The sequence below is a fragment of the Schistocerca americana genome, chromosome 3 (genome assembly GCF_021461395.2).
Source record: "Schistocerca americana isolate TAMUIC-IGC-003095 chromosome 3, iqSchAmer2.1, whole genome shotgun sequence".
Lineage (NCBI taxonomy): Eukaryota > Metazoa > Arthropoda > Insecta > Orthoptera > Acrididae > Schistocerca > Schistocerca americana.
The window spans coordinates 148392333-148404727 of NC_060121.1; the positions used below are offsets into that span (position 1 = coordinate 148392333).

At 39.9% G+C, this 12395-nt stretch overlaps 1 protein-coding gene across 2 annotated transcripts in view; it reads left to right on the plus strand.

The window, feature by feature from the left end:
• The window catches only part of LOC124607480 (dnaJ homolog subfamily C member 28), a 128689-nt gene that overhangs the window by 31222 nt on the left and 85072 nt on the right, over positions 1-12395 (plus strand). For both annotated transcript variants that reach the window (XM_047139838.1, XM_047139839.1), the window contains exon 3: positions 10553-10672. In XM_047139838.1, coding sequence (XP_046995794.1) covers positions 10553-10672 — 120 coding nt within the window. The remainder of the gene's footprint in view (positions 1-10552; positions 10673-12395) is intronic.

The window sequence follows — 12395 nt, forward strand, 5'->3', positions numbered from 1 at the left end:
GCCAGTGGATTTGATTAACTAGAAAGTAAATCAGAATTCTGCATAGTGTACTCCATCCAGTTACCTTCGGCACTGCTGCCTATCTCCACATCATTTCAAATGGTGCTACAGAGATTATAATAATGATAAGGAGCAAAAAAGAATGTTCTTGAAGCATCTACATCTACATGGATACTTAGAAAAAAACACTAATGTACCTGGCAGAGGATTCGTCGAACTACCTTCACAATAATTCCGTGCGAGCTCAGATTACCCTTATTTACTGTTATTTTATTATGATGATCATTTCTCCCTGAGATAATTCTGCCACATGAAAAATGCCTTTGTTTTAACGATGTCCAACACGAATCCTGTGTCATGTCACTGACACTCTCTCCCCTATTTCTCAACAATACAACATATGCTGCTCTTCTTTGAACTTTCTTGGTGTAGTCCGTTAATCCTATCTGGGAAGGATCCCCCACTGTGCAGCAGTACTCTAAAAGAGGATGGATAAGTGTAGTGTGGGTAGTCTCTTTAGTAGATCTGTTGCAGTTTGTAAGTGTTCCACCAATAAATCGCAGTCTTTGGTTCACCTTCTTCACAGCATTTTCTGGGTGTTCTTTCCAATTTAAATTGTTCATAATTGTAGTTCCTAGGTATTTAGTTCAATTTACAGGTTTTAGATTTGACTGATTTATCATGTAACCTAAGCTTAACGGATTTCTCTTAGCACTCATGTGGATGATCTCACACTTTTCATTATTTAGCATTGATTGCCAGTTTTTGCAACATACACATACCTTTTCTACATCATTTTGCAATTTGTTTTGATCTTCTGATGACTTTGCTAGACGGTAAACGACATCATCATCTACAACCAACCCAAGACATCTGCTCTGATTGTCTCCTTAATCATTGATATAGATAAGGAACAGTGGAGGACCTATAGTGCTACCTTGAGGACTGCGAGAAATCATTTCTATTTTACTCAATTACTTTCCATCAAACACTAGGACCTCTGACCTCTCTGATAAGGAATCACATATCTAGTCACATAACTGACATGATATTCCATAAGCACGCAATTTGGTTACAAATTGCTTGTGAGGTACAGTGTCATAAGCTGTGTAGAAACCTAGAAATACAGAGTCAATTTGAAATCCCTTGTCGATAGCTTTGTGTGAGTAAAGAGCTAGTTCTGTTTCACAAGAATGATTTTCTCTAAATGTGTGTTGATTGTGTGTCATTTGAGGTAATTCATAATGTTCGAACACAATATATATTCCAGAATCCTGCTGCATATTGAAGTTAATGATATGGGCCTGTAATTTAGTGGATTGCTCCTACTGCCTTTCTTGAATATTGGTGTGACCTGTGCAACTTTCCAGTCTTTGGGTATGGATCTTTCGTCGATCAAGTGGTTGTATATGATTGTCAAATATGGAGCTATTGAATCAACATACTGTGAAAGGAACTTAATTGGTATTCACTCTGGACTGGAAGACTTGCTTTTATTAAGTGATTTAAGTTGCTTTACAACTCCTAGGATATCTATCTCTAAGTTACTCATGTTGGCAGCTGTTTTTGATTCAAATTCTCTAATATTTAGTTCAGCTTCTTTGGTGCAGGAATTTCGGAAGGCTGTGCTTAGTAACTCTGCTTTAGCAGCACTGTCATCGATAGTATTTCCATTGCTGCCGTGTAAAGAAGGCATTGATTGTGTCTTGCCACTAGCATAATTTACATATGACCAGACTCCCTTTGGATTTTCTGCCAGGTTCTGATACAAAGTTTCATTGTGGAAACTATTATAAGCATTTTGCATAGAAGTCAATGCTAAATTTTTAACTTCTCTAAAAGCTCACCAGTCTTCGAGATTTTGTGTTCGTTTAAGTTTGGCATGCCTTTTTGTTGCTTCTGAAACAGTGTTTTGACCCCAAGGGGGATCAGCTCCATTGTTTGTTGATGTATTTGGTATAAACCTCTCAGTTGGTGTTGATACTATTTTTTTTGGATTCAAGCCACATCTGGTCTACACTTACCCCTGTGTTGTTAATTTAGAATGAGTGGAGATTGCCTCGCAGGAAGATGTCATGTGAATTTTTATCTGCTTTTTTGAGTAGGCATATCTTCTATTTATTTTTGGATGATTTGGGAGTTACAATATTCAGTATCACTACAACAACCCTATGTTCACTTATGCCTGTATCCATAATGATACTCATTCTTAGTTCAGGATTATTTGTTGCTAAGAATTCAAGTGTGTTTCCACAACCATTTACTGTTCAAGTGGGCTCATGAACTAACTGCTCAAAATAATTTTCAGAGAACGCGTTTAGCACAATTTTGGATGATGTTTTATGTGTACCTCCAGATTTAAACATGTATTTTCTCCAGCATATTGAGGGTAAATCAAAGTCACCACCAACTATAATTGTATGAGTCGAATATGTGTTTGAAATTAGACTCAAGTTTTTGTTGAACCTTTCAGCAACTGTATCATCTGAGCTGGGAGGTCAGTAGAAGAATTCAATTATTATTTTATTCCAGTTGGCAAGAATGACCTGTAGCCATACTAACTCACAGGAACTATCTACTTCAATTTCGCTCCAGATAAACTACTTCTAACAGCAAAAACCATATCACTGTGAACTGCGTTTAGCCTATTCTTTCAGAATGCTATTAGGTCCTTCGCAAAAATTTTGGGTGAACTTATCTCCGGCTTTAGCCATTTGTCAAGGCCTATAACAATTTGAGCATTAGTGCTTTCTCTTAGCACCTGGAGCTCTGGTGCTTTCCCAACATGCCTTCGACAATTTACATCTGTTATACCGATGGTACCTAGATCTATGTTCGTCCTGCATTTGACCCACACCCTTTGACGCTGAAGCCTATTATGTGTTTCCCTGAGACCCTCTAACCTAAAAAACCACTCAGTCCACAGCCCCTGCTACCTATGTATCTGCCTTCTGTGTGTAGTGGACTCCTGATCTATTTAGCAGAACCCAAAACCCATCCAACTGTTGTTGTTGTTGTGGTCTTCAGTCCTGAGACTGGTTTGATGCAGCTCTCCATGCTACTCTATCCTGTGCAAGCTTCTTCATCTCCCAGTACCTACTGCAACCTACATCCTTCTGAATCTGCTTAGTGTATTGATCTCTTGGTCTCCCTCTACGATTTTTACCCTCCACGCTGCCCTCCAATGCTAAATTTGTGATCCCTTGATGCCTCAAAACATGTCCTACCAACCGATCCCTTCTTCTAGTCAAGTTGTGCCACAAACTTCTCTTCTCCCCAATCCTATTCAATACCTCCTCATTAGTTACGTGATCTACCCACCTTATCTTCAGCATTCTTCTGTAGCACCACATTTCGAAAGCTTCTATTCTCTTCTTGTCCAAACTAGTTATCGTCCATGTTTCACTTCCATACATGGCTACACTCCATACAAATACTTTCAGAAATGACTTCCTGACACTTAAATCTATACTCGATGTTAACAAATTTCTCTTCTTCAGAAACGATTTCCTTGCCATTGCCAGTCTACATTTTATATCCTCTCTACTTCGACCATCATCAGTTATTTTACTCCCTAAATAGCAAAACTCCTTTACTACTTTAAGTGTCTCATTTCCTAATCTAATCCCCTCAGCATCACCCGATTTAATTTGACTACATTCCATTATCCTCGTTTTGCTTTTGTTGATGTTCATCTTATATCCTCCTTTCAAGACACTGTCCATTCCGTTCAACTGCTCTTCTAAGTCCTTTGCTGTCTCTGACAGAATTACAATGTCATCGGCGAACCTCAAAGTTTTTACTTCTTCTCCATGAATTTTAATACCTACTCCGAATTTTTCTTTTGTTTCCTTTACTGCTTGCTCAATATACAGATTGAATAACATCGGGGAGAGGCTACAACCCTGTCTCACTCCTTTCCCAACCACTGCTTCCCTTTCATGCCCCTCGACTCTTATAACTGCCATCTGGTTTCTGTACAAATTGTAAATAGCCTTTCGCTCCGTGTATTTTACCCCTACCACCTTCAGAATTTGAAAGAGAGTATTCCAGTTAACGTTGTCAAAAGCTTTCTCTAAGTCTACAAATGCTAGAAACGTAGGTTTGCCTTTTCTTAATCTTTCTTCTAAGATAAGTCTTAAGGTTAGTATTGCCTCACGTGTTCCAACATTTCTGAGGAATCCAAACTGATCCTCCCCGAGGTCCACTTCTACCAGCTTTTCCATTCGTCTGTAAAGAATTCGCGTTAGTATTTTGCAGCTGTGTCTTATTAAACTGATAGTTCGGTAATTTTCACATCTGTCAACACCTGCTTTCTTTGAGATTGGAATTATTATATTCTTCTTGAAGTCTGTGGGTATTTCGCCTGTCTCATACATCTTGCTCACCAGATGGTAGAGTTTTGTCATGACTGGCTCTCCCAAGGCCATCAGTAGTTCTAATGGAATGTTGTCTACTCCCGGGGCCTTGTTTCGACTCAGGTCTTTCAGTGCTCTGTCAAACTCTTCACGCAGTATCTTATCTCCCATTTCATCTTCATCTACATCCTCTTCCATTTCCATAATATTGTCCTCAAGTACATCGCCCTTGTATAAACCCTCTATATACTCCTTCCACCTTTCTGCCTTCCCTTCTTTGCTTAGAACTGGGTTGCCATCTGAGCTCTTGATATTCATACAAGTGGTTCTCTTCTCTCCAAAGGTCTCTTCAATTTTCCTGTAGGCTGTATCTATCTTATCCCTAGTGAGACAAGACTCTACATCCTTACATTTGTACTCTAGCCATCCCTGCTTAGCCATTTTGCACTTCCTGTCGATCTCATATTTGAGACGTTTGTATTCCTTTTTGCCTGCTTCATTTACTGCATTTTTATATTTTCTCCTTTCATCAATTAAATTCAATATTTCTTCTGTTACCCAAGGATTTCTATTAGCCCTCGTCTTTTTACCTACTTGATCCTCTGCTGCCTTCACTACTTCATCCCTCAGAGCTACCCATTCTTCTTCTACTGTATTTCTTTCCCCCATTCCTGTCAATTGTTCCCTTATGCTCTCCCTGAAACTCTCTACAACCTCTGGTTCTTTCAGTTTATCCAGGTCCCATCTCCTTAAATTCCCGCCTTTTTGCAGTTTCTTCAGTTTCAATCTGCAGTTCATAACCAATAGATTGTGGTCAGAATCCACATCTGCCCCTGGAAATGTCTTACAATTTAAAACTTGGTTCCTAAATCTCTGTCTTACCATTATGTAATCTATCTGATACCTTTTAGTATCTCCAGGATTCTTCCAGGTATGCAACCTTCTTTCATGATTCTTGAACCAAGTGTTAGCTATGATTAAGTTATGCTCTGTGCAAAATTCTACAAGGCGGCTTCCTCTTTCATTTCTTCCCCCCAATCCATATTCACCTACTATGTTTCCTTCTCTCCCTTTTCCTACTGACGAATTCCAGTCACCCATGACTATTAAATTTTCGTCTCCCTTCACTACCTGAATAATTTCTTTTATCTCGTCATACATTTCATTAATTTCTTCATCATCTGCATAGCTAGTTGGCATATAAACTTGTACTACTGTAGTAGGCATGGGCTTTGTGTCTATCTTGGCCACAATAATGCGTTCACTATGCTGTTTGTAGTAGCTAACCCGCATTTCTATTTTTTTATTCATTATTAAACCTACTCCTGCATTACCCCTATTTGATTTTGTATTTATAACCCTGTAATCACCTGACCAAAAGTCTTGTTCCTCCTGCCACCGAACTTCACTAATTCCCACTATATCTAACTTTAACCTATCCATTTCCCTTTTTAAATTTTCTAACCTACCTGCCCGATTAAGGGATCTGACATTCCACGCTCCGATCCGTAGAATGCCAGTTTTCTTTCTCCTGATAACGACGTCCTCCTGAGTAGTCCCCGCCCGGAGATCCGAATGGGGGACTATTTTACCTCCGGAATATTTTACCCAAGAGGACGCCATCATCATTTAATCATACAGTAAAGCTGCATGTCCTCGGGAAAAATTACGGCTGTAGTTTCCCCTTGCTTTCAGCCGTTCGCAGTACCAGCACAGCAAGGCCGTTTTGGTTAATGTTACAAGGCCAGATCAGTCAATCATCCAGACTGTTGCCCCTGCAACTACTGAAAAGGCTGCTGCCCCTCTTCAGGAACCACATGTTTGTCTGGCCTCTCAACAGATACCCCTCCGTTGTGGTTGCACCTACGGTACGGCCATCTGTATCGCTGAGGCACGCAAGCCTCCCCACCAACGGCAAGGTCCATGGTTCATGGGGGGCCCATCCAACTAACGAGAAGAAATAAGGTAATTGGATAGATAAAAAAATCTACTCACCAAGTGGCAGCAGGGCATACACATAAAAGATTGTAATTAGGCAAGCTTTCAGAGCCCGTGGCTTCTTCTTCAGACAGTTGAGTTGAAGGGGAAGGAAGAGAGGTGAAGGAAAAGGACTGGAGAGTTCTAGGGAAAGGGGTATATTTCAGGAAAGTACCCAGAACCCCAAGTGAAGGGAGGAAAGACTGAATATTGGGGACTGCACCGGACAAGATTTGAAACCCTGAGAGCTTAAAGGTGGAAGACGGGGTTATGTGCAAGGCAGAGATTACTGCTTAAGCATCATGCATGAGTTAATAAGAATGAAAATCTAAGTGCATTGTATGTAACAGAGGGGGGAGGGGGGGGGGTGTCGAAAAATAGACAGGTAAGAAAATGAAAGATGTAGAAAACTTAAACAGAGTGAAGAAAGGAACTGCTAAGGCAGAAGAAATTAACGTAAATTAGGGCCGTGTGGATGATGAGAACCAAGGACATGTTGTAACGCTAGTTCCCATCTGCGGAGTTCTGAGAAACTTGTGTCTGGGGGAAGAATCCAGATGGCACATGTGGTGAAACAGGCACCATAGTCACAATTTTCATATTGTAAAACACGCTATGCAACAGGATACTGTGTGTTGCCAGTATACACCCTCTGCCTATCTCCATTCATCCTAGCTCATAATTTGGTTGTAGTCATGTCAATGTAGAAGGCCAGACATTGTTTACATAACAGTTGGTATATGACAGGTGTCATTTCACAGGTGGCTCTCCCTTTGATATATGTTTTGCCAGTTACAGGGCTGGTATAGTTGGTGGTGGGAGGTTGCATAGGGTGGTGGGGACAGTCACAGGGTAGGAGCCATACGGTAGGGAGATGGGTGCAGAAGGAGCATAGGGGCTGACAAAAATATTACGGAGATTGGGAGGTGACAAAAAGCTATTGTAGGTGTGGTGGGCAAAATCTCAGACAGAATGGATCTCATTTCAGGGCATGATTTTAGGAAGTCATGGCCTTGTCAAACTAATTGATTAATATATTACAGACCTGGATAATACTGAGTGACCAATGGTGTGCTCGGAAGTTGTTTTTTGGAGGGATCAGCAGTACCAGGATTGGATGTGATGGCCCAGGAAATCTGCTTTTGAACGAGGCTGGTGGGGTGATTATGTACAGTGAGGACTGAGGTGAGAATTGTGGTGTATTGCTGTAAGGAGTCTGCGTCTGAACAAATATGTTTGCTTTGAATGTCAAGGCTCCCTCCTCTGTCACATACAATGTATGAGAGTTGTACCAAAAGTAAGGTTCCCATTTTTTTTACAAATAGAAAACATTGTTTATTGTTATTAATTTATACATCATTGAAAAGCTTACACCTTTGTCTATTTTTCAACAGAATCTCCATTTTTTTTGACGCGCTTTTGAAGACAATGCTCCAGCTTTCGTATTTGTAAGTCAAAGAAGTCTCCTGCCAAGCCATTGAGGAAGTGTGTGACCTCTGCTTGGACTTCATCGTCACTCTTTAAGAGTTTGCTATCTAAGTGTTCTTTTAGCTTGGGGAAGAGGTGATAATTGCTGGGGGCTAAGTCTGGGCTGTACGGGAGATGGGGCATAATAGTCCACCCAGATTTCTTCAAACGCTCCTGTGTTTGACGAGCGACGTGGGGCCAAGTGTTGTCATGAAGAAGCACTACTCCCTCCTTCACTTCAGCGATTCTGGATTGCTTGCCAGAGTTTGGTCAATGTTTCACAATATCTGTTTGAGTTTATTGTCATCCCAGGTTGCATGAAATTGATGAGGAATGCCCCCTTCCAATCCAAAAACACAGTCGCCATAACCTTTCCTGCTGACTGCGTTTGTTTGAATTTCTTTGGTGGCGGTGAACCGAATGAGGCCACTGACGAGATCATTGTTTTGTTTCGGGGGTGTAATGAAACACCCACATTTCATCTCCCGTGATGATAGAGTTCAACAGCTTCTCCTTGTTGCCTCCCCCCTCATGTTGAAGAAACTTGCGAGCATAGTCAAGGCGTTGCACCTTGTGCCATCAGTCAGCATCCGGGGCACCCAGCGAGCACATACCTGGCAATAACCCAACATTCCTGCTAAAGTTCTTTCAGTTGTGCCGTGGGAAGCTTCAGGAATGTGTTCAGCAAGTTCACGGACGGTGACCCTCCGATCTTTGAGCAGCTCACTGTTGATCTTCTGGACAATTGTATCCAAAACCTGTTGTCTTCCACTTCGTTCTTCATCATGAACTTCCGTGCGACCATCAGCAAAAGCCCTGCACCATTTGCAGACATGCTGAACAGACATGTACTCTTCACCATAAACCTCAGTCAGTTGCCAGTGAATCTTCACGGGCGATAATGTCCTTGCATGGAGAAATCGAATTACTGCTCAAAACTCGCACTTGGCGGGAGCAGCAATCAATACTTCCCTCAGTGACGTAGCGAATTGCGAACATCCAGCCTCAAGAGTAGGGGAACCACTGTGCACGGAACTGTTGTCAGATTTAGCCTAACACCTTCCCTCGAGGCTGTAGCTCATTGGGAGCCTTACTTTTGGTACAACCCTCATACTTAGCTGTCCACTCTTATTGTCTCATGCATGATGTTTAGGCAGAAATCTCAGTCTTCCACCTTTAAGCTCTCAGGTTTGCAAATCTCGTCTGGTGGAGTCCCCAATAATCAGTCTTTCCTTCTCATCCTGGCTGGTAAGTCTCCCCTGACCAGCAGTTCTTGGTGACTTTCTTAAATCTACCCCTTTTCCTAGAGCTTTCCAGTCCTTTACCATCACCCCTCTTTCTTCTCCTTCAACCCTTCGGCCTGAAGAAGAAGCCACTGGCTGTGAAAGCTTGCCTAATTATAATCTTTTATGTGTTTGTTCTGTCGTCACGTGGTGAGTAGATTTTTTTCATCTATTCAACTACCTTATTTTGTTGGAAATTGGTTGTTTTCATCATTATAAAGGGAAGAAATGTATCAAGTATGAGTGACCTGCCCCATATTTTTAACTTTTCTTATCCATCCCTCTCTTCTCTCCATGGGAGGAACTATTAGTTTCAAACTTTAGGAAATGTATCGCTTTATGTTTTATGTATCTTGTCAGCAGTGCTACACATGTTGCCCCCCTGAAGATAAGCACTGGTCAGCAGTTCTGTCTCGTAATTTATTGAAAAGTATCAATATTATGAGAAGGAAAGTTGCTACTCACCATATATCGGAAATGCTGAGTCGCAAATAGGCACAACAACAAAAAAACTTTGAAAAGTGTTATGTACATAAAAATTTCTGAAGTTAATTGTATGCAAAACTGATAACAAAAAGCAAAGGTTTTGCGTGTGTGTGTGTGTGTGTGTGTGTTTGTTTATACATGATTCAGTGATATAAGGAAAAGGATAGATTGCTTGTCACTGTAAAGATGACACATTTAGTTGCAGACAGGCACAACTGTTAACGTGACAGTGGCTGCTTGCAACTCAATCTGTCACCTTTACAGTGAGTAGCAATCAGTCCTTTTCCTAATATTGTTGATATGTCAACCTGGAGTTTCCATTGCTTGATTCAGTGATATAAGAATTCTGTAGGTCCAGAAAGTAATTAAACTTTTATCAAAATACAAGGATAAACAGGAACTAACAGTGTAAGATGTGTGATGTAATGATTGTGTTGCAAACTCATGTTAGAATGAGACTTACTTAAATGAATACCTGGAATATTTATTTTCACTGTATTTCAGCAAAAAATTACATTCACATTATTTTTTATGTTTTCGGGCTCACTCACAGTGGACTCCACTGTTATAAACATTTGTTGGGCAGTGTGAATAATAATGAAGACCATTGTGGGTGAGTGTGAAAGCACCATGAACAACGTGAGTGTTATTTATTGGAGGAAGACATTGAAAACAAATGTTCCAGGCTGTCAGTTCATGTGTGTTTCATTCTAACATTAGTAGTGCAGCCATCATTGTTGCACTTTTCAAACTGCTAATTTATGTTTATACTAGAGCAACTCACCTGTAAATCAACATACCTTATGTTTTGATAAAAGCATGCAATTTGTGTAATGAATGTGTAAAGTGAACCAAACCAAATCATGACTCATTGGTACTATATATTAGAAACATTCTAGATCACATAACAGCATGGTTCTCCAATAATCATTATTAGACAAAATAGAGCCAATAATGTCCTTGTTTTTTGTTACCTTGCAGATAGAAAGGGCTTACAGAGAGTTACAAAATAAATTTGCAGCAGACCGTTGGAACTCTGAAAAAGGAGCTGGTGAATATGGCTTGTATTATGAAGAAAACAAACAAGAATTTGACATAAGAGTAAGTCTATCTATAATGTTTTATGTTATAAATAGCCATCATTAATATGCACTAAGAAAACCTAAATGTCAAAACTTTTATCCTACTGTCTGATCTTGTTCTTTTCTGATATTATCTTTGCTTTGTGTACTAGTTTAAAAAGTGTTCAGTATACCTTGTAGTCTCCCTCTTACTCACTTCTACATTTCATCATCAGTTGTTATACTTTTCTACGTTGCTAATGTTAATTCTGTTAGTATCTTTGACCAAACTTCTTTCATCTGTGTGAGAGAAATTACTTACAGGATCACTGATCTTGATCTTTCCTATAGTGTCACTTCCAGTCTTCAGGAACATTTCATTCTACTACAGTAGTAAAAAGGAAGAGGACGTGATGAAGATGAGATGGGAGATACGATACTGTGAGAAGAATTTGACAGAGCACTGAAGGACCGAAGTTGGAACAAGGTCGTGGGAATAGATGACATTCCCTCAGAACTACTAACATCTTTGGGATAACCAACCATGACAGATATATTCCATATGGTGTGCAATATGTGTGAGACAGGCAAAATACCCATGTACTTCAAGAAAAATGTAACAATTCGAATTCCAAAAAAGTGGGTTCTGACAGGTGTGAATGTTATTGAACTAGAATACTGGCACAAATTATTTGGAGGCATTTATAAGAGTTGAAGGGCACAAAATGGAAGCAGAGGTTGAGAAGGAAATGAGACAGGTTCTAAACTATCCGAAATTTTATTCAGTGTGAATATTGAGCAAGCAGTAAAGCGAGCCAAAGAAAAATTTAAAGAAAGAATTTAATTTGAGGGAGAAGAAATAAAAACCTTGAGGTTTGCCAGTGACTTGTAATTCTGTTACAGACAGCGAAGGACTTGGAAGAGCAGTTGGCAGGAATGTGCAATATCTTGAAAGGAGGATATAAGGTAAATATCAGCTAAAGCAAAACAAGGGTAATGAAATGTAGTTGCATTAAATCTGGAAATGCTGAGGAATTACATTAGAAAATGAGACACTAAAAGTAGTAGATTGGTTTTGCTATTTGGTTGGTAAAACAACTGATGATGGCCAAAGTAGAGAGGCAATAGCAAGAAAAGTATCCCCGAAGAAGAGAAATTGATTAACACTGAATATAAATTTAAGCGTTAAGAAGTGTTTTTTTGAAGGTTTTGTCTGAAGTGTAGCCTTGTACAGGAGTGGAATGTGGATAATAAGCAATTCAGATGAGAAGAGAGTAGAAGCTTTTGAAACATGGTGCTGCAAAATGATGCTGAAGATTAGATGCACAGATTGAGTAACAGTCTTTAGACTGAAGACCCAAAGACAACAGCAGCATAATCATCATTGTCATAACCATCGTAGCAGTGGCAACAATAACAAAAACAGTAAACACTACTTTTAGTTATTATTCTTATGGTCTTATGAATCATGGATGACAAGCGGTTCAGACAAGAATAGAATAGAAGCTATTGAAATGTGGTGCTACAGAAGAATGCTGAAGATTCAGTGGTGTATGGGGAAGTGCCATCATCAGATGACTGTAGGAGGATGCAAAGTGACTTAGGCAAAATTTCTAGTAGATATGATGAATGGCAGCTTCCTCTAAATGTAGAAATGTGTTAATTAATGCAGATGTGTTGGAAAAACAATCCCATAATGTTCGGATACAGTGTTCTGTGTGAACTCAAATGGGAAACCTTGGTAGAAATCCGATGTTCTTTTT